Source organism: Cydia strobilella, chromosome 5 (assembly GCF_947568885.1).
Source record: "Cydia strobilella chromosome 5, ilCydStro3.1, whole genome shotgun sequence".
In the NCBI taxonomy this organism is placed as follows: Eukaryota; Metazoa; Arthropoda; class Insecta; order Lepidoptera; family Tortricidae; genus Cydia; species Cydia strobilella.
The window spans coordinates 7237228-7256887 of NC_086045.1; the positions used below are offsets into that span (position 1 = coordinate 7237228).

The 19660-nt window shown below is 36.0% G+C and overlaps 1 protein-coding gene across 1 annotated transcript; it reads left to right on the forward strand.

Moving 5' to 3' along the window:
- The first annotated feature begins 110 nt into the window (after window positions 1–110).
- LOC134741365 (zinc finger protein ztf-16) lies at window positions 111–15423 on the forward strand. Its single transcript, XM_063674120.1, has 7 exons — window positions 111–413; window positions 697–821; window positions 3637–4145; window positions 5156–5466; window positions 5883–6013; window positions 8440–8613; window positions 9763–15423. The coding sequence occupies exons 2-7, from the start codon at window positions 747–749 to the stop codon at window positions 10012–10014; spliced, it is 1452 nt and encodes a 483-aa protein (XP_063530190.1). The 5' UTR covers window positions 111–413; window positions 697–746; the 3' UTR covers window positions 10015–15423.
- The last annotated feature ends 4237 nt before the right edge of the window (window positions 15424–19660 follow it).

Sequence of the window (19660 nt, forward strand, 5' to 3'; positions counted from 1 at the left end):
AAGTATATTTGTATTTTTTTATTGAAATTGATTAAATATCTCTTAAATATTGTGGGAAAGTGGTAATACCACACCAGTGTTACTAGTTACAAAGAAATTTTAGAAAAAAAAAACACATCACAGGTGTAGTGTGAAGTAGGTATAATTTTTTTTCTATTCGAATCATGATCAAAATGGGATTGCTGTAGATAAAATACTATTATTTAATTTAGGAAATCAAAGCTTTTAATGGCGTAAATATACCTAGTTTAAATATGTCCAATCAGTGCAAGTTAATAGTGGGGATCGACTTATTTGTGCATTTACAGTTATACGCGTAACACGAATTTGTGCATCGAGTTCTGAGCATCGAATTAGGCCACATAGCGATCTCTCCCTAAAATACCGCTGGTTGTCGACGTATCAAGTTAAACGTGAGTTTATAATTTACTATCGTGTTCATTATTCAACTTAGTGGACGGGATAAGTGAAGTGTTTGGGATGAATACGATAGATAACGTTTATAAATAGTGTATAGCGTGAGTCGATAATTCGTATGTTTTTGTAAATGGGTCACCTCACCTCGCCATTCTTTTACGAGCGTAGTTGTTTTGTGATTTCTTGGCGTAGCAATTATTATATTGTTGTTTCACTTATCACCTGTATATTTATTGTAGGTTTCTGTATTAAATACAATGTTTGTGTTTTAATTTTAAGTGAGTGTGGCGGGAGAGTGATGTCCAGAAAGGCCGCGAGCTGGTAATGTGATGTCATCAAAAGGGGAAACAGAGGCCGATTCAGGCACCGTGTCGCCGAACCTGCCTGTAATCAAAAATGAACCGGTTAGTAATTTAAAAAGTAATTAATTCCTAGTAACTTAAGTATATGAGCCATTTTATTGCCAAAAGACTTCAATTCCAAGTGGATCTATATTGTTCTTTCTGATTCTAACTAGACCTTCTAACCATTTTTTATATTAACAGTAATATTTTGTGGATTAGTTGATTAGGTACTATAGAACAGGTATGGTTTAATCATGTACTGTAATAACATGATGTTAATATTAAAGCATGATTGCATTATTACAGCATACACTACTAAAGTGATAATTATAATATAAGATTTTGTTGACATATATAGCATTGGATTTTGTAACCTTTTCAGTACAGTATTGTAAGATAAGTAGTGCTTGTTTCACCATGTTGCACAGCTGCTAGGTGTGATTACTGGTTTTCCTCATTTCCATCAAGATTCTGAATTTCCAATGATCAATTTATTCAAGTAGTAATCTTCATTAGTTGGTATGTTTTTGTTTCTAGTTTTTTAACTAGCATAATGTAACTGCATTTAAAAAAAAAAATGCAAATTAACTTCAGCAATTAATGACAACACAGTGATGAAAATTATTTTCTTCGCCTGTTGGGAAAAGAAATATATTGTTATATAATACTGGAATAATGTCATATGAAAAATTATAACATTGAAATTAATAAAAAGAGCAAAAATTGTGACATCTATATGTATTTATAATAAAATACTCTTACTCCTATCATAGAGTAACTGATACTAGAGCGTTACTGTCATAGTACATTTTGTAACCCCAGTAAATTCACTGCCATCTGTCGACACACTTTAAAACTAAAAATGAAGATTTATAAAAATACGATAGAATGTATTTAAATATAGATAGATTTTTTTTATTTGCATTAATTATTTTTATGATTTTGACCCATGTTCTTTCACTGATATGCGTTAAAATTGTTAAATAACAAACGAAACCGTCAACGCCATCTATACGACAGTAGGCCAAAACTAGTAGCGCCCTCTGAACGAGAATCAAATTTTCTTGATTTTCGAGGCACGTTTTTTCCTTAGACTGTATCCATCTATTACGGAGTTATATCTATCTTTGCTCCTATGTATTCAAATGTGCACCTTGAATCTTGACATGCAAGGTATATGCCTATAAGATGTTTAATACTATTCAAATACCAAAGTTTGTTTTTATTATGTTTCCAGCTTAGTCCAAGCTAAGACTTATGAATATTTATAAATTTTCGACTGCTAAGTAGGTAACAATCAATGCTATTTAATGGATCATGTACTCATTTAATTTATTTTGCCTACTGCTATAAAAATGTTTAAAATAAAGATTGTGAAAGTTTTATCTAATAAAAGTGCTTGTATGGATGTAACTTACAATACTTTTAAAATACATAAAGTTAATTTATTCACCCAAAATATATATTTACAAATTGACATCTTACAAATAGACTAAATGATCAAATAAAGCCTTAAAAATGATCCAGTTTGTACATAAAATATCCACAACACAGGCATCGTCAGGTGGCTAGAAATGCAAATCAGCAACATGCCTCGTCCAAAACAAAGCAATGATGATATCCACAAGTCCACAACAGGCTTCGTCATTTTTAAACAATAATAAAAAGTTAAACAAAACAATTTTCACAAATCGTGCCTAGAATTCAATTTATAAAATTTCCAAAAGAATGTATATGTATACCTAATAGGTATCCCATAGTTACAGCTTTGATGATTTATTTTATTTGAAGACGTTAATTTTTCCTTCAGTTCAATTTAAATTGAACCTTAAATCAGAACGCTAAGGTTGAAATTCAATTGACATAGGTATATGTGGTTGATAAATCATACTATGCCTGGAGAAAGGTTAAATTAATACAGATATGCCTATGTGTGGTGACCACATAATAAAATATAATATAATAAAAATAGCCTTTATTACTGAAGTTTTGTAACATTGATACTCTATCTACTTAAAAATATACCTTATTTTTCTCTATACAATTATACATATTACTATTTTCTAGTTTCCATCGACAACTTCTTCCAAGCCGCCACTTGTGGGACAGTGTGGGAGAGTGGTCAAAAAGGTCAAGCAACCTTTTTGACCACTCTCCCACACTTTGATCTGGCTCTAATTATGGACAATTTTACTCTATCCTTGAGTTTAATGTTTAACACGCTTTTTTCGCGTGTGGTGATACTGGTGACCACAAGAAGTCTTATATAGTCCATATTGTACCTACCTATATTAGGTGATCTGTAATAGGTATATAATTATAATCTATAATTAGGTGATAAAAAATAATAAATTATGAAGTAATAGTTTTTACTATGATTTAATCAGATCTAGGACTATCATCACCTACATTCCCAAAGTAAACAATTAGACAAACAGTTCGCAAATTCTCCCCACACCTGCCCCTAACCTGCCAACTAGGACTAATCTAAGGAAAGGACACCCTGATCAGATCAAACACTCCATTAATTTAACAACAACATTGAACAGTCCCTTAATATTTGCTAATATTATTTAAAAATATAAAAATTTATCTGATAAATAATTTCTCTTTCTATTACTACCCTTACAAACGATTATCAAGGGCATTTTAGCATTCGCAAATGTTTATGAATAATCCCATTACATTTTAAAATGTATTAATTGCCATTAAACTGGCTCCACTTAACTGGTGCTACTTTGCCCCTCTTGTGGATTAAATGCAACTTTCTCATCAGTTTTTGAAGAATAAGAAGCTCAGAAATAAATAAACTGGTGTAGTGAAAAATCTCTGTGGTTAAAATTTCTAAACATTATGTGGCATTTATGTTTGGCAGGCAACCACAGCTAGTAAAGAAGAAACTCCTAAAAGAGGCAGCACACTGCTAAAATGCACAACTTGCAACACATTTAGCACTGTAAGCAGCCGCGCCCTGACCACGCACATGGCTCAGTGCTCGCCCGACAACAACAATGTGGCGGCCGCGCAGGCGGACGCCCGCCCACACAGGAAGCTCTTCGAGTGCGACGTCTGCAACATGAAGTTCTCCAACGGCGCCAACATGCGCCGCCACAAGATGCGACACACCGGCGTCAAACCTTACGAATGCAGAGTCTGCCAAAAGAGGTTCTTCCGCAAGGACCATCTAGCGGAACACTTCACCACCCATACAAAAAGCTTGCCGTACCATTGCCCGATATGCAACCGAGGGTTCCAGCGCCAGATCGCCATGCGCGCGCATTTCCAGAACGAGCATGTCGGCCAGCACGACCTTGTCAAAACTTGCCCCCTCTGCAGCTACCGTGCCCCAACCATGAAGAGCCTCCGAGTTCATTTCTTTAACAGGTAAGGATTGTGTGATGTGATGCATACATAATCATATCATTCATTTAATACTATATTGTATTACAGTTTGACGTTTTGAGTTATGACGATTCATACCTTGATAAGAAGCACTGGGGCTTTAACTCAGTTAATCTGGGGCTTTAAAAAATGGAGAATATTTTATGATATAAGTGCAGCTCAGTAGGTATTTGTTGGATCTAATAAAAACAAACTTCAGTTTTACATTTTCTTCAAGACTGAACTATGCAATAGTCTTCATAATTTTAAATAGCATTATTGTGAAGGAGGATCTGGTTCTCTGAGAATTAAGAAGCAGGAGCCTCTCTCCCCTAACCCACCTGGTTAAAAATGTAGCCAATATTACCCGCGTCATGAAAACTAATCAATTGACAGCACATTCACCGAACCCGTCTCGTTTCACTCAGTAGTTTTGAGGTAGGTAACGGTACAACACACAAATGACACACACATAGTCACATGCATATGTATGTATGTGACTATGTTGCAGAGTATGTACTCTGCCGAAATCAATCCATTCTTGCATGCAGTCTGGTAAAAACTGTAATAAAGCCTTGATAGCTAAAAAAACCTTTTTCACCTTAACTTATGGGAAGTACGTATTAAATGTATGTGTTTACATTTTCCTCATTGTCTTTTGAGTCGAAGACAAGGTTTTTACGTAATTTATCCTAACAAGTTACGTAACACGGCGCAAAGCTAAACGCTAGCATGTTTCTGTTTAAAATTACATTATTGAGACCAATTTTCGTTTACAGCGTTTTTCGACTACTCGTCGAAAGAGCCAATACTCAATGGACAATGCGTTATTTTAATACTAAGTTTGTGCAGCCTGTTTTCCGGCTACATTTTAAGTTTATGCATATGATAAAATTGCATTGTCATCACTACAAAGCTTAAGCTAATTAACTTGTAGGGTTATATCCTATAAAAGTCCCATTTTAATAACTCTATAATATTCAAAGGTATTTCAAAGACCTAAAATATTCCAGACACGGCATCGACCTAGACAACCCAGGAACCGGCAACAACTCTGTTTCCCTGCTAGCAGCCGGCATAGCCAACGCCGCGTACGCCGACGGCTCCATGGACGCGAGCGCCATCAACGCCCTCGGGGCTCTAGGCTCCGGTCTGTCCGTGTCCGTGGCAGCCGCATACTCGGATAGCGGCGATAGCAACGGTGCCCGCTCCGTTGACAACGCTACACCGCCCATGCATTATTTGACCCCGCACGTGGAGATATCTATGGCCGACAACAACGAGACGTTCTCTCCGGGACAGTCTAACCATCTAAATAATTCCGGTAAGCAATGTATTGTATTTAGATACTGATTTATCTGGTACCAATATCCATGGCCGACAAGTACCCTATAAAAAGTACACAAATGTGCCTTGACTAAGTCGTACACAAATACACAAATCAAATTACTGCCAACCCAACACAATTTCCATCAAATTGTGTAAAAATATTTCATGATGTATATATCCAGAGAGGAACTACGGCGACTATGTTTGTATGGAGACGCGGTCCTCCACTGTCGTCTTAAATACATCATGTAATTAATTTTAGACGTGATACACCTTCTCAAGCGACTACATGCGTTTATGTTCACGTCTCGTAATTCGACTTGCCTACATAAATAAAGTAAGCTCAGCTCTTACAGGATTTTTCTACAATTAAAAAAAAAGCCCTTGGAATGTATGATTGCCTCGTCGCAGATTCGCGCATGAACGGCGAGGGTGGCAGCTCGCCGCAGTCGGGCGACAGCGCGGGCGCCGTTGCCAGCTCGTCGCTCGCGCAGCTCCCCGCCGGCATCACGCCCTCCATCACGCTCATTCCCATCAAGCAGGTACAGTACAGGGCGGCAGTCATTTATTAAATTATGAAAATAAAAACGTATTAAATAAGTAGCACGAAAGCAGGCCAATTGTCACGCGAGTAAAAATCTTATAATAAATGAACGGTCATTTTACAAACTTTTATTTAATATCTTGCAAACTAAATTCTGTGGTCACAAGTCTCGCGAAGCTTATGTCTAAAAGGGCATAGGTGTTACGTGGAACTTACGCCCTTTTACAACTGCGCTGCCCGAGACTTGTATCCTTATTCACTAGGGCCACACAATTAGACCCACTTCTCATTATTCGATTGAGCTGGAACTTCACATACTTGCCTCGCAAACTGATTGTGATTGGGTTTGTTGGAATAAAAGTACTGTTGAAAGAAAAGAACAGTCAGCGATAAAAGCTTGTATCAAAAATGAAATTGTTGACAAAAAACTTATTTAGGTTTACGTTTACATTAAAACTAAGTACGCCATGAGAAAGTCCTAGTTTTAGCATGACTAATGTATTAATTTGATATAAGCTACAGTTTGGGTGGATCAACTATTTTTTGTTGCTATTTCGTCCCGTTAGCCATGGGACAATTGTACCATAGTTTGTTATAATAAATTGTCTATCACGTTCTACTAACACACTAACACGCGTGCTCATGTCCATTTATGGAAAGGGCTTACATAACTACCACAAAAAAGTGTATTTGGTGAAATTTAAGGTCTTAAAATCAGGTTTTGAAGAGTGACCCAGAAGAACGTTAACATGTTAACGAGTGACAAGAAAAAGTCGATTCACCCTTTTACTAGCATCAAAGTCAAAGCGATTAGTTAACAAACAACAGTCAAGTGTTTAGAAGTTAGCAGATTTTGGCGAATTTATCAATTCATAGCTCGGACAGATCATCGCAAAACAGAGTTGTAACTCGGAAAAAGAACAAGATCTCTTAAAGTCGTGTCATTAACAGTGTTTTTTAATAAATTTCTGAATTATTTTCACTGTCGCAACCTATAAATTTCCCAAGACAGGTTGGGTAGGGTTGCACCGTCATTGAAACCGAAGAAAAGTTGGATGGCTTTGAATCTGTGCAGTGTCCCATCATCATTATCGTACTTATTCGTTTTTGCGATAACCTGTCCGAGCTGTTATCATTATTGTTTTGTTTTTTTTGATTCATCAATTAATCAAGATAATATATATTTACAATTACATATAAACATGTCCTTTATTGTAACTTTTTTTTCGACACAAAGAGGCATGGCACACTGCGTCCGATTCGCACGTCGCTCCGAAGTTTGAGCGAGACAACGCTATGCGCGTATTACAGCGACATCCCGCTCGAATCGGTGTCGCATATTTATTATACTAGAACTGGGTTTTTGGTGCTTAAAATTGTTATCGTCACTTCATTAACTAAAATCAACCTATTAACCATAATTAACTAATACTACGTCACTCATATTAGAAGTAATTATAGTTAATCAAGCTAATTACACTTATACTTGAAATTGATGTATAGTGCTAGGTAAAAAAATCATTAGTCATTCCTATCCGAGCGGTGCGCCGGAACAATAAAAGGCGCATATAATAATACCTGATCTCCACTAGCAGAAGCATAATCCACCATTTTGGTTTATACTCACTAGTTTTTTTTCTTCTGTAAATTAAAATAAATAGAAGGAAATGACTAAGCAAATATATATATATATTCACCACACCAGCTTGCTCTTAGGCTCTCTTTATTCTTCAAAACTGATAAGAAAGTTGCATTTTATCTACTAAAGTGGTAAAGTAATTAGATGCAAATTTTGAGTTATTTTCTCATGTTGGCCGGTGGAATTGATAAGGGATGATTTGTAATGTTTTACAGTTAGTATTTTTTTCACGTCGGTGTGGTGAAAAAACATTGTGTTTCACTTGGTAGCAAAGTTTGTTTACCCCCGTCCTTTGAAAACGCAGCAGCAGCTGACGTTCTCGAGGATTCATTATACAATATACAACATACGTCTCCCTTAACTACCACAAAAATGCCCGTTTAGATAATTGAAATGCCATAAAAACACGGTTTAAAGAGTGACCCAGGGGAACGTAACCATATGGCATGGCAACAAGTGACAAGAAAAAGTTGATTCACCCATACAACTCTGTATACTTCATTTTGTAACAGGCCTATACTTTGTTAGCATTAGAAGAAGAGTAAACAATCGTGATGTGTCTTTTTATTGAAAAACACTTTTGAAAAATAAGTTGCAGCTTATATGTAACAATTATATAGCATATATGATCATATTTTTTTTTTGCTTCATAAGTAACAGTTACGTTTTTTTTTAAATAGCGTTTTTCAATAAAAAGACACATCAAGATTGTTCACCCTTTTTCTAATGCTAAAAAAACGATGTATAGACACTCAACATGAATCCGCACTGGTATCGTATTATAGGAGCCGAACGCGGAGGAGTCGGGCGGCGGCGAGTCGCAGGGCGAGGCGAACGGCGACAAGCGCGGCGTGTCGTCCAGCCTGTCGTCGCTCATCAAGGTGTCGCCGCTCAAAAGTCTGCTGCGCGAGGACCTGCGCCGCCGCATCAGCGCCCGGGGCCGCGCTCGCGGTTCCAACGTGAGAAACACCATTATTCTCTCTCTCTCTCTCTCTCTCTCTCCCTCTCTCTCTCTCTCTGATCTCTCTGTCTCCGTTTCAATTGCTTTTTAAACAGGCTTGTTTTTCCCACTCGTGACGGATTCGGTAGCTAACCGCGCTCCATAAAAGAAACAATGCCTTTTACTTAACAAATGAAGGTTTAAGCCGAAAAATGACCTCAGAAAATTTGAACTAAATATGCATACCTACGCCTAATAAGTATTATTATTTTTTATTACGAAGACATACGTTATTAATGCTAGATTGAAAGTGTAGTTGCTTTAATATTAATTTCATGCGGTTGTGTCTTCCTAAAATTCTACATTTTCACTTGGTATTAGATTAGGCAAGGCGATTACGAAGTTGAGCATTATACAAGGTGTAACAAAAATACTGGGAATCCGTTTAAGGGCATATTCGGTATCGTGTTCTGATTAGGAAAAAGTATAAGTAATTTCTTTTAGAACCGTAATTTTTTTTCACATCACCAATTCGAAAAAGGGGTTTTTCTTCCCTGCTAGGAGGGATCAAAGTGGCAATTTTCTTCCCTGCTAGGAGGGATCAAAGTGGCACTTTTCTTCCCTGCTAGGAGGGATCAAAGTAAAAGTTTTCTGTTCTAGGACACTATTTTTATATTATTTGCACATTATTTTTTTAGCTTAAATAATATTTGTAACATCATAATTACCTCACAGGTGATGTGAAAAGCAGTATGTGTCACATGGTAGCAAAATTATTTCCATCTTGGGCGTAACACACTTGAATCCCTCACTGCGCTCAGGATTCTACTTTAGAATCCCTCGTTACTCTCGGGATTCTATTATAGTGCTTCGTTTAGGATTCAATGTACGCCCTCGCCGTAAATATGTCATTTTGCTCCCTTGTAACACAAAGTTTTCTGTACCATTACGCAATAAACGGCAAAAAAATCACGTTTTTTGTATCGGTTTGTTTCGGTACATTCGGTACGGCCTGGTGACAGACAGACAGACGGACAGTAAAGTCTTAGTAATAGGGTCTCGTTTTTACCAAAGGGTAAAGTACGTAACCGTAAAAAGCACCGTAGCATGTGCATTGTGGTGGTGCTGGTGGTATAGTGGTCGGTAAAGGTGTTGTGTGTGTGTGCAGAGCTCTCGCGTGTCCGGGTCCGGGTCGGCGTCGGAGGGCGGCGTGATCACGTCGACGCACGGCGACGCCGCGCTGACGCCCGCCTCGCTCGTGTGCTCCTTCTGCTCCATCACCTTCCCCGACTCCACGCTCTACTTCCTGCACAAGGGCTGCCACTGCGACTCCAACCCCTGGAAGTGCAACATCTGCGGCGAACAGTGCTGCAACGTCTACGAGTTCAACTCCCACTTGCTCAGCAAAAGTCACCAATGACTGTTTGCAGGGGGGCCGTTCCGATAATAATGACTTTGTGTTTCGTGATGCACTTGCACGCGGTCGCGGTGTGTGCATAGTACGAGCGCTTCGGAGCTTCACTTCACTGTCGATTCTGTTCTCAAACTACTGTGTCGGGCGCTGAAGGGCTTCGAACTCGCTATGCGCTGAACGTCCCCCCGAAGATATCATTTTAAAAGTGCAAATTATGTCGAGTTATATTTTTAAGCGGTTATAAATTGTTATGTTAAAATGCGTGAAGATATTTATGCGGATATTCTAGTACTTAAAGAAAAGGGTTTATAAAAGGGTAATTAAATTTTAATTGTGACGGGGTCAGATAGATTTGGGGTACGACCTAGTAACTAAATTAAAAGCTGAAAGTGCTACCACTCGGTAATGATAAATATTACATTCCAAAACGTGACGTAACATTCCATGATGAGAGATTCGAGTCTTAGGTGGGGAATATTGTAGTAACTAAAAGTATCTTCTCTATCCATTTTAATAATAATTACCAGAGGCCGGAATTCTCATGGCAGTTTGAATTGTCATTAGGGACTTCTCATTTATCGACTTTCGATATACATATATCCATACAATATAGAATACAACATATTAAAATATATTAAAAGTAGAGGTAAATATCAAGCGATCTTATCACTAAAGAGCGATCTCTTCCAGATAACTATTGAGTAGTTGAAAATGCGAAATAGAGAATATATTAGAGATGTGCATTAAAAACAATGAAACTTTATAATTAATAGTTACACATTTAATTACCTACTTCAGTTCTGTGTTTTTCCAATTTCACGTTCAAAGTCTGTTTTAGTACTAACGAACATTCCATTAGTTTTTTTTATAAAAGAAATAAGTAGTCATCTTTTTTTTCATTTTATCTGCTTAAATTACTTCTTTTACAGTCAAATATCCATTACCTATTATAACTTTTAATATTTTGTGTTCTACATTGTATGTTACGGACAGGGGCGTAGCTAGAGGATATGGCGCCCGGGGCAGTCACCAATTTTGCGCCCCCTGACGAGTGACAAAAGTTTCCCTGCTGCTGCCTTTTGCCCATTTTGGCGCCCCCCCTTGGATGGCGCCCGAGGCACTTGCCCCCTCTGCCACAAATGAGAACTTCCTATAACAGTTCAAAAACGCCACAGTAATTCCGGTCTCTGATAATTGCGAAAACTAATGTAGTGTGTTGGTGCACTTAATCGCAACTCGCGGATGCGATGTTAAAAACATTGTATGTGTATAGTACATGGATAGTACTTAAAGGGACACTTGTATTGGTTTACCATTCTACTTTTCAGTACTTAATTGTACTACAACTATATCTAATCTAAAATTTAAAAGTATTTTTGGTGCGATAGTGAATTTTACAAATGTTTTAAAGTATGGGGAAATTGTACAAATTAATATATTTTTACATTTCACTGTTGAGAAGAGAGGGCCTAGCCTGTGTTTCCGTGATTATTTACTTATTGTGATTGTGTACAGACAGGAATTATAAATTCTACATTCCATTTTTATGTTATTAATTGTTTCTTAATATGCATGTAATGCAAGTCCACGGCTAATATTTAATGTACAAGTTATATTTCGTTGTTATTATTTATTTTTCTAAAAATACGTCTTTTCTTTAATAACTATGTTTTATTATTTTTAATTAGAGTGGTGCATTATTATGGTCATATGTACTTATTTTATTCTCAATCTATACAATGTTCCTTTCGTCAGTTCAGTTGTATGATATTATCGTTAGTTGAATTGTTAAAATTTAAAACGAAAAATATTGAAGGCACACTTGCTCAATATAGCTTAAGTGTGGAGCATGGCAACGTCGCACAAAAGCATTATAATAACATTCATTTTAAATAAATTGGAATAGTGTAGTTATATAAAACACTTTCATGCATGCTTATGGAAGTTTAAAATCGAATCGTTCAATTCATAGGTACTTAATTTTATTTAATATCAAGGTTTAGAAAAGCCCTATTAGATTTAGAGAAACTGACCCGTATCATATAATTGTACTATCCGAAAGGTTTTATTATGTCTTGCGTCCATCAAAGCATCATGCAAAGCCATCGTTTTCCAGCTTAGAGAACGCTTACGGTCCATGTCTGATCAGTATACGCAAAACCCGCGGCACCAATATTGCCTGGTCGTATTTGTTTTTGCGTCCCGGAACCGGATCAGACGCGGTTAGTTGGCGTTCTAAAACAAGAGTGCTCAACCTAATGGGAAACGATATTGATCTCTTTTATTTTGAAGAGTTAAATTTCTATATTGACTTTCAATTTATCAGTTAGGTAAATAAAATATATTTCATGTATAGAGAAATATTGGTTTAATGATACAATTTAAAATGCTATAGGTTAATGAAATTAATTTTGTAATGTAGCTGTTAACTTTGTTTTAGTACACTCTTTGTGTTTAACGTTTGGTCAGTCCGTTCCATTTTTCTTAAAGTAACCTGAGATTTACATTCCTGTAGCTCTTAAGTACTTACTTTCGGTTGTGGTCTTGCCTGTTAAGTTTACGAAATTACTTAGATGGAACTGAAATTATGTTTACCAACGAAGTTATATATATATATAAATACATATTTGTTATGTTATGTGGTCATCGCGTGTATAAAGTAGGGCCGGCGCGGGACCGTCCGTGAGTTACCTGAAACAAGCAACATACTTATTTATAGAGATTCTTATATAATGCTGTTTCATTGTTGGTTTTGCAACTTGAATGTTTACTTTTATTTGGTCCCGCCGCCGCGCCACAGTTAGTTAAGGTAGAGTCTAAAAGCTATTAATATTATTAACCGGTCACCCCACTGGGCGCCTTTACTTAATCCGTCCATATCTAATGATAGATATTGCCTTTAATATTTAATAAAAAATAATATATTTTGTAGAATTTAGATATGACTAGGGAGAGATCTTAATTATGAAATGGTTAAATAATTGCAGAGATTTAAATATGTAGTAATAATTTATTTAACATTTAACGTAAATCTCTGCATTGCTAAAAAGTTAGCAATTGTGATGTCAACCAGTCATGTAAATGACATTTTATTTACTTTTGATTAAAATATAATTATGACATCATTTTATTCCATCCCTCACTTAGAAACTGTCCAGGATTTGAAGGAATTGTAATATACATACATAGGTATTATTAAAGAAATCGGTATCCAGCCACCGACACGTTAAGAGCCCGGTAACGATTTTAGAGCAACAATGTAAAATTGATAGATTTAGTAGTTGAAATTGTACACCTTTTGTTACGTAATATCTCAATAACAAGTATTAGTTTCTATTAGGACGTCTTCTCGTCTTGCCTTTTGATAATGAGGTCGCGAGCGTGCGTCACCGGTAATATATGAAGAGAAGGGGCAGTTTTTAAAAGTTCATCAAAAAATTATGGTGGTAAATTATACAAATTGATGTATAAGGACAGTTTCAGCAAATGTTGTAGATTGTTTAACTATCAAAATTACGTTGAAATTGAGTCGACTTTCAGAGAAATTGTCACTTGTTTTGAAGTAATTTCTGAAGAAAATTGATTTCGTCTGACTTTCATTTACACTACTTCAAAGTCATAATAATAAAAATGTACTCCGTAAAAGGTGGAGTACAGGATATGTGTAATACAAAATTACTATTTTTAGCCTTCCAAACTTTATGAAGTTTACAAATAAGACCGTCAAAATCAGTGCTTTACGCGCGTTTACATAAACGTCCATCAGAAAAAAAACATAACTAATTTAGTGAGACCGTTTTCAAAAAATTGATCTGTAAAACGGCAAGATGAGAAGACGTGCTAATAGAAACCAGTACTTCTTATTTATATTACGTAACAAAACGTGTAAAGTTTCACAGACTAAATCGATAACGGGCTCTTAATGAAGTGTTATTTATTGATTGCTGTTGACATATTTACATTGTTGATTGACTCGCAGATTTGTAAATCGCGTTAATTTCATCACGAGAGAAATGTTTATCGTTAAAATTCTAATATATTATATACTTTATTTTTGTGGAGTAGTTATGTATATTGTAAGTACAAAATAAGTATTGGAAGTTGTGTTAAAACCACAGCCAATTTGTTAATGTTATTTGTAAAATACGTGGAACAGTATTTTATTTAAAAATTCTAAATTAAATAACTGTAGAAAGCTGGCAAAGGGATACGTTTTAGAATTTCAAAGCAAAATAATTATTTTCACCACACCAGCTGGTAAAGGCTCTCTTGATTGTTCAAATACTGATGAGAAAGTTTCATTTTATCCACATGTGGGGCAAAGTAAACAAATGCAAATTTTGAGTTGTTTCCTTATGTTGGCTAGTGGAATTGACTTTTAAATGATGAAATATTTAATAACATTAATTTTGAATTAATTAGCTTTGATTTTGTTTGATATTTTACAGTTAGTATTTTCCTTGTGTTCGTGTGGTGAAAAATTTTGTGTTTCACTCGGTGGCAAAATTTGTTTAACCCTCGTGCCTTGAAATCCTCGCAACGCTCAGTTCCATCTTTTGAACCACTCGCTACGCTCGTAGTTCAATTGTGGAATCGTCGGCTTTCTCGGGTATCAATATTAGCACGAGAGGTTAAACAACAGTTTGTAAAATAAATAACTACCTATTGTTAATAAGGCCGCGTCTATTCTATTCATCATTTATACCTACTACTAAGCACTCAGTCCAAGTCAACAACAAGCCTTTAGTACCTATAGCGACCCTCACCTTAATACCAAAACACAGCTTACCAACATTATATATTTTTAAGTTGTTATATATATGTACTTAAGGATAGATAAATATAAATTAATGTGGTTAAAAGCAATTGCTTGTAATTTTAAACAGTTGAAAGCGTCGTTAATATTTTGCTGTTACATTTATTGTGTTGTCAATTGAAATGAAAATAATATTTATTAATATTAAAAGGGATACTATTTTATGAAAAACCAGTTTGTAATTATGAGTGATAGTAACTATATCAAGTTTTAGCAGATTGTGCCTTAGATCAATACTTTAATATTTTAAAAATACATATTTAAAGAGACATGTTTTGGAAATTGTTTAATATAATATATCTCTTATCTAGATGTGTGTATTTTAAAATAAAATATTGTCACATTAGAGTTATATATTTATACACAAACTAGGAAATCAATGACATGTTAATTATTTATGTATAACACAATGTACGCAATATGGCTGTTGCTTGTTTTTATGAAAAGTTTATTTTGCAGTTAGGAAATTTAATTTTCTCTTATCGTTCTGTAACGGTAAATTAAGATTATAAAGGATTGGTACTTATTACCATAATCTAGTTCTATTTATTTACGTTTAATTTGGTAAAGGGTCTAATAAAATATTAATAAATTATGAAGTATTAGCTGTTTTATTTTTTTCCAAACTGATCCTATTGACACAACACAATAGAAAATAAATACCTACTGTTATTCAAATTGATGTACTTCTCTATATTTTCGATATACCTGGTTAATTATTTCAAAACATTAGAGGCGATTTAGAGGATATTCACAGTCGCTTAGTATGTATTTTGGAATAATCCATTCAGTCGTTTTCAATCTAAAGCAGATCTAGAGCAGTTCAAAGTACAACTCTTCATTGTGAAATTTTTGGATGTTTTCCAATAGTTTGTTTTACCAAGTAGTGAAAATGTTATAGTATGTTATATCCCCAAAATGGTGTTTAAAAGAAAAAAAAATCTTTGTACCGCCGTCTTTATGACGTCACAGTTACCACCCCCACTATTTTCGCGCTTGTCATCTCATATGTATGTATATTTGTATTCAGGACATCATACTGATGACTTGAACGGAAAGGAAAGTAACCTTTCGCTTCGGTCAACTACTCTTTGGTATTTAATTTTTAGGGTTCCGTAGTCAAGTAGGAACCCTTATAGTTTCGCCATGTCCGTCCGAGGACTCCGAGGCTTTGCTCCGTGCTCGTTAGATAACATATACTAATCTATGCTCGTTAGTGCTATAATACCTCCCTTATACGTAACGTAGTGGGGATGATTTTTTTCCTTCAACCCTATGGTTTTGGGGTGTCGTTGGATAGGTATTTTAAAACGAATTTACAGCCTCCCTGGCTCATACTATATGGCAGAAATATTCAGTATTGGATTGGGTAGTTTTGGTAGCTCAGATGGCAGAGCACTGCACTAGTGATCCAGTATGGTTGTAGGTTCAAGTCCCACCCAAGACAGTGAATTTTTCAACTTTGAGGTCATCCATTAATTACATCACACGTTTAGCCCCCTAAATCAAGGGAGGGGGGAGGGGGTCAAGAAAATGTGACAATGGGGAGGGGGGAGTCACAAACTTTGTGATATCACATTAACTTATTTAAATTATTTTATTCACTGTACAGTTAAATAACAAGTTTTTGGAACGATAATCGTTTTTAATAGTTCAATTTTCTTTCCTAATCTGTTTAGGGTTATAAAATTACTAATATTTATTTTGTCAAAAATATTTTATATTAATAATACTTAATTCGATTTGCCGATTTCATTGAAAGAATGTGACACGTCTCACCAGGGGCCCAGGGGGGGAGGGGTTTGCCAAATGTGACAAAGAGGGGGGGAGGGGTCAAAAAACCTCGAAATTTGTGTGACGTAATTAATGGATGAACCCTTTTAATTGAATCCTTGTAGATTTTACAAGCTTAAAAGTCATAACACACCATCGCACCGCGCCAAGGTCATTGTGCGGTCTCTCTTTCTCGCCCTTACTTGCGTCGCACAATGATCTTGGTGCGATGCGAAGGTGTGTAACGGCTTTAAAATTATAACTTTGTGCTTGCTATCAAAATTAAATTCATAGTTGCGCTATTTGCATCCTTTTCTTCAATATTTCAAAAGAAAGTGACGCAACATGGACAACCGAATAAAATAAATTTAATGTCGCATCGTCCATCGCCTGAATCAAGAATTGCAGCATTTGAACGCACCCTGTGTTCGCTTTTTTTTTGCTTGCCTTGTGAATGATGTGAAGTTTTGTTGACAGTTCGGGCGTAAAAAGTTAACTTTTCCTAAACTAAATCACCAACTAAGTTGACTCTAACAATTGAAGTATTGAACCTACATTTAGTGTTGAACTGCTGAATTACTTTATTCGTGGAATGGGAAAAACAACACAGGTTGATGGCGACAACAATCCAACATCGGTCGATTCCGATCCAGACCCCGCTAAGTTACTGGAAGCTGCTTTACTGCAGATGGATGGCATTATAGCGGGTAAGTTCTTTTAAATGTACATCGGGTATCGGCATACCGCAGTTGTTGACGACCCGCCTACGGCTCTAATAGTCTCCCAAGCAGTGAGCTTTTACACCGACGATAATAAACATTTGTGGTTTTTTAGGATTCCTGAAACTAACTGTTGTTGGCTCTTCTTTTAAATTTGCCAACCACTGATCTACATGTTAATGCAATAAAATACCCAATGAAGTGAAAGGTGTTCATGACTGATTTAGACACTACTTAAGTGCTTGAAGAACTTTATTTTACAGACCAAGAATAATATAATGTTAGCTTTTATACAGCAAACTAAGTAGGTTTATAAACCAAGTGTACTGTTTCATCTCAATTGTGGTTACTCATAGAGTATGTCTGAATGTCTGCCAAATTAAACCAGTTTGACAGTACTGGCGTCCCTCGAAACCGGCGCTGCAAAATATTAGTTGCCCCATGTAGATGTAGATGTAGTGTAGAGACGCCCGGCCGGAAGCAGGCGGGCTGTCGATCATGTGTCGCGTTCGTTCAGCCCAGTTCCCTGAAGTTGAAGCTGCAGGTTACTGTGCCGGCGGCATTCCCACACTATTCTCCTTAAATCTTCTGGTTTTCCTGCAGAACAGAAGGACATCTTTAAGTTCGACGTCCTTTGGTTCATTCTCTTTCAGCGTGTCTCTACCGAATGTATTATATCACTAGTTGCCCCATAGTGATTACCCACTGCATATAAATTTACTGGAGCTATAAAGAATATGCCAATACTCTGTTTTGTTTGTATCACAGGACATAATGACAAATAAAATGTGCTATTGATGAAACATACAAGAATAATGTGTCAATGATGTGACTCAACAAACTATTGACAGTTAATTAATTGTCATTATCACCCAGGACGTTGCAGCAGTATCTCAGGGCGGATCCTGAATTTTAAGTTATGTGCAAATTATTTACAATTTAGTCACAAAATATTGAAACTAAAAGTGCAATTTTATATATTTCGATGTTGCCGAAAGGTTGGGCAGTTTTTGTCCAAAACCGAACTGTCAGCCGAAACACAATTTTTATGATGAAACTTTCGATACCGAAACTTTGGTTGGACACTGAAACAATAATTCAAATTTAACTCATTCAAATTAATATCTAATTATCTTTGAAAAATCGAAAAGAGAAAAATCATTAAATTTCCTATCTATTCCTACCACTAAATAGAATTTTTTTTTTTTTTTAACAATGTTTTAACATTGTAACTGGATAATTTTCTTTTAAATTAAAACGAATTTTGTTTCAATATAATAAATTGTTACTTTTACTAGTTATAGTTATGCAGCCTGCATCCTACAGTATGCATTTAAGATGAAAGTGGAGGACCCGCGCGAAATCGCCTTTTCATACAAACAAAGTCCTCATTTTCCTCTGGATATTAACATAATTGTTACGTTTAATATGATTGAATTTTTTCGAATTTTTAATTATTTTAAGTTAGCATTTAAAAATTTGTATGAAATCTGTTTTTCGGTCCTAATTTTTATAATAATCAAAAATTCGATAAAATGGGAAAATATTATTCATGATGTTAATATCCAGAGAGGAAAATGGCGACTACGTTTGTATGGAGAAACGGCCATCCCCTTTCCTCTTAAAGGTTAATTGTTGTACAAACTTTTTTAGACATATTCCTTGCCTAAGATATCCCTTGAATCTGTAACAGAAATAACATTTACAACCAGAAAAACATTCCATTTTCCTCAAACTTTCGAAACACGATTGCATTATATAAAGTACTAGCGACCCGCCCCGGCTTCGCACGGGTAGTTCAACTAATTTACACAAAACCTTTACAAATTATACATATAAACCTTCCCCTTGGATCACTCTTATCTATTTAAAAAAACCGCATCAAAATCCGTTGCGTAGTTTTAAAAATCTAAGCATACATAGGGACAGACGGACAGACAGCGGAAAGCTACTTTGTTTTATACTATGTAGTGATTACCTACCTACTTTTCTTAACTTTCGAAACACGATTGTGTATAAACTAGTACCTACCTATTAACTTAACCTTAGCTACTCAGTTGACATAAATATAGACTGTACGGAAGGAGCTTACAATAAATAGGGTACATGAGAACATGAGATGGGGGCGCGATGCCGCGGGAGGGTGCAAACTGTTGAACGGAGGGTGGCTGCGGCGCCAGTCCGCCGCCGCTGGTCCGCTCGGCCGGACGCGTCGCGACGCAGTCGCAAATCTGCACGCGAACCTACATCGCGGATTTAACTACACGTACCCATCTACCTTTTTATTTAACCCTTTACAAACTATGTTATTTGCTGTAGATTTTTTCCCAAGTTCTAGAAAACC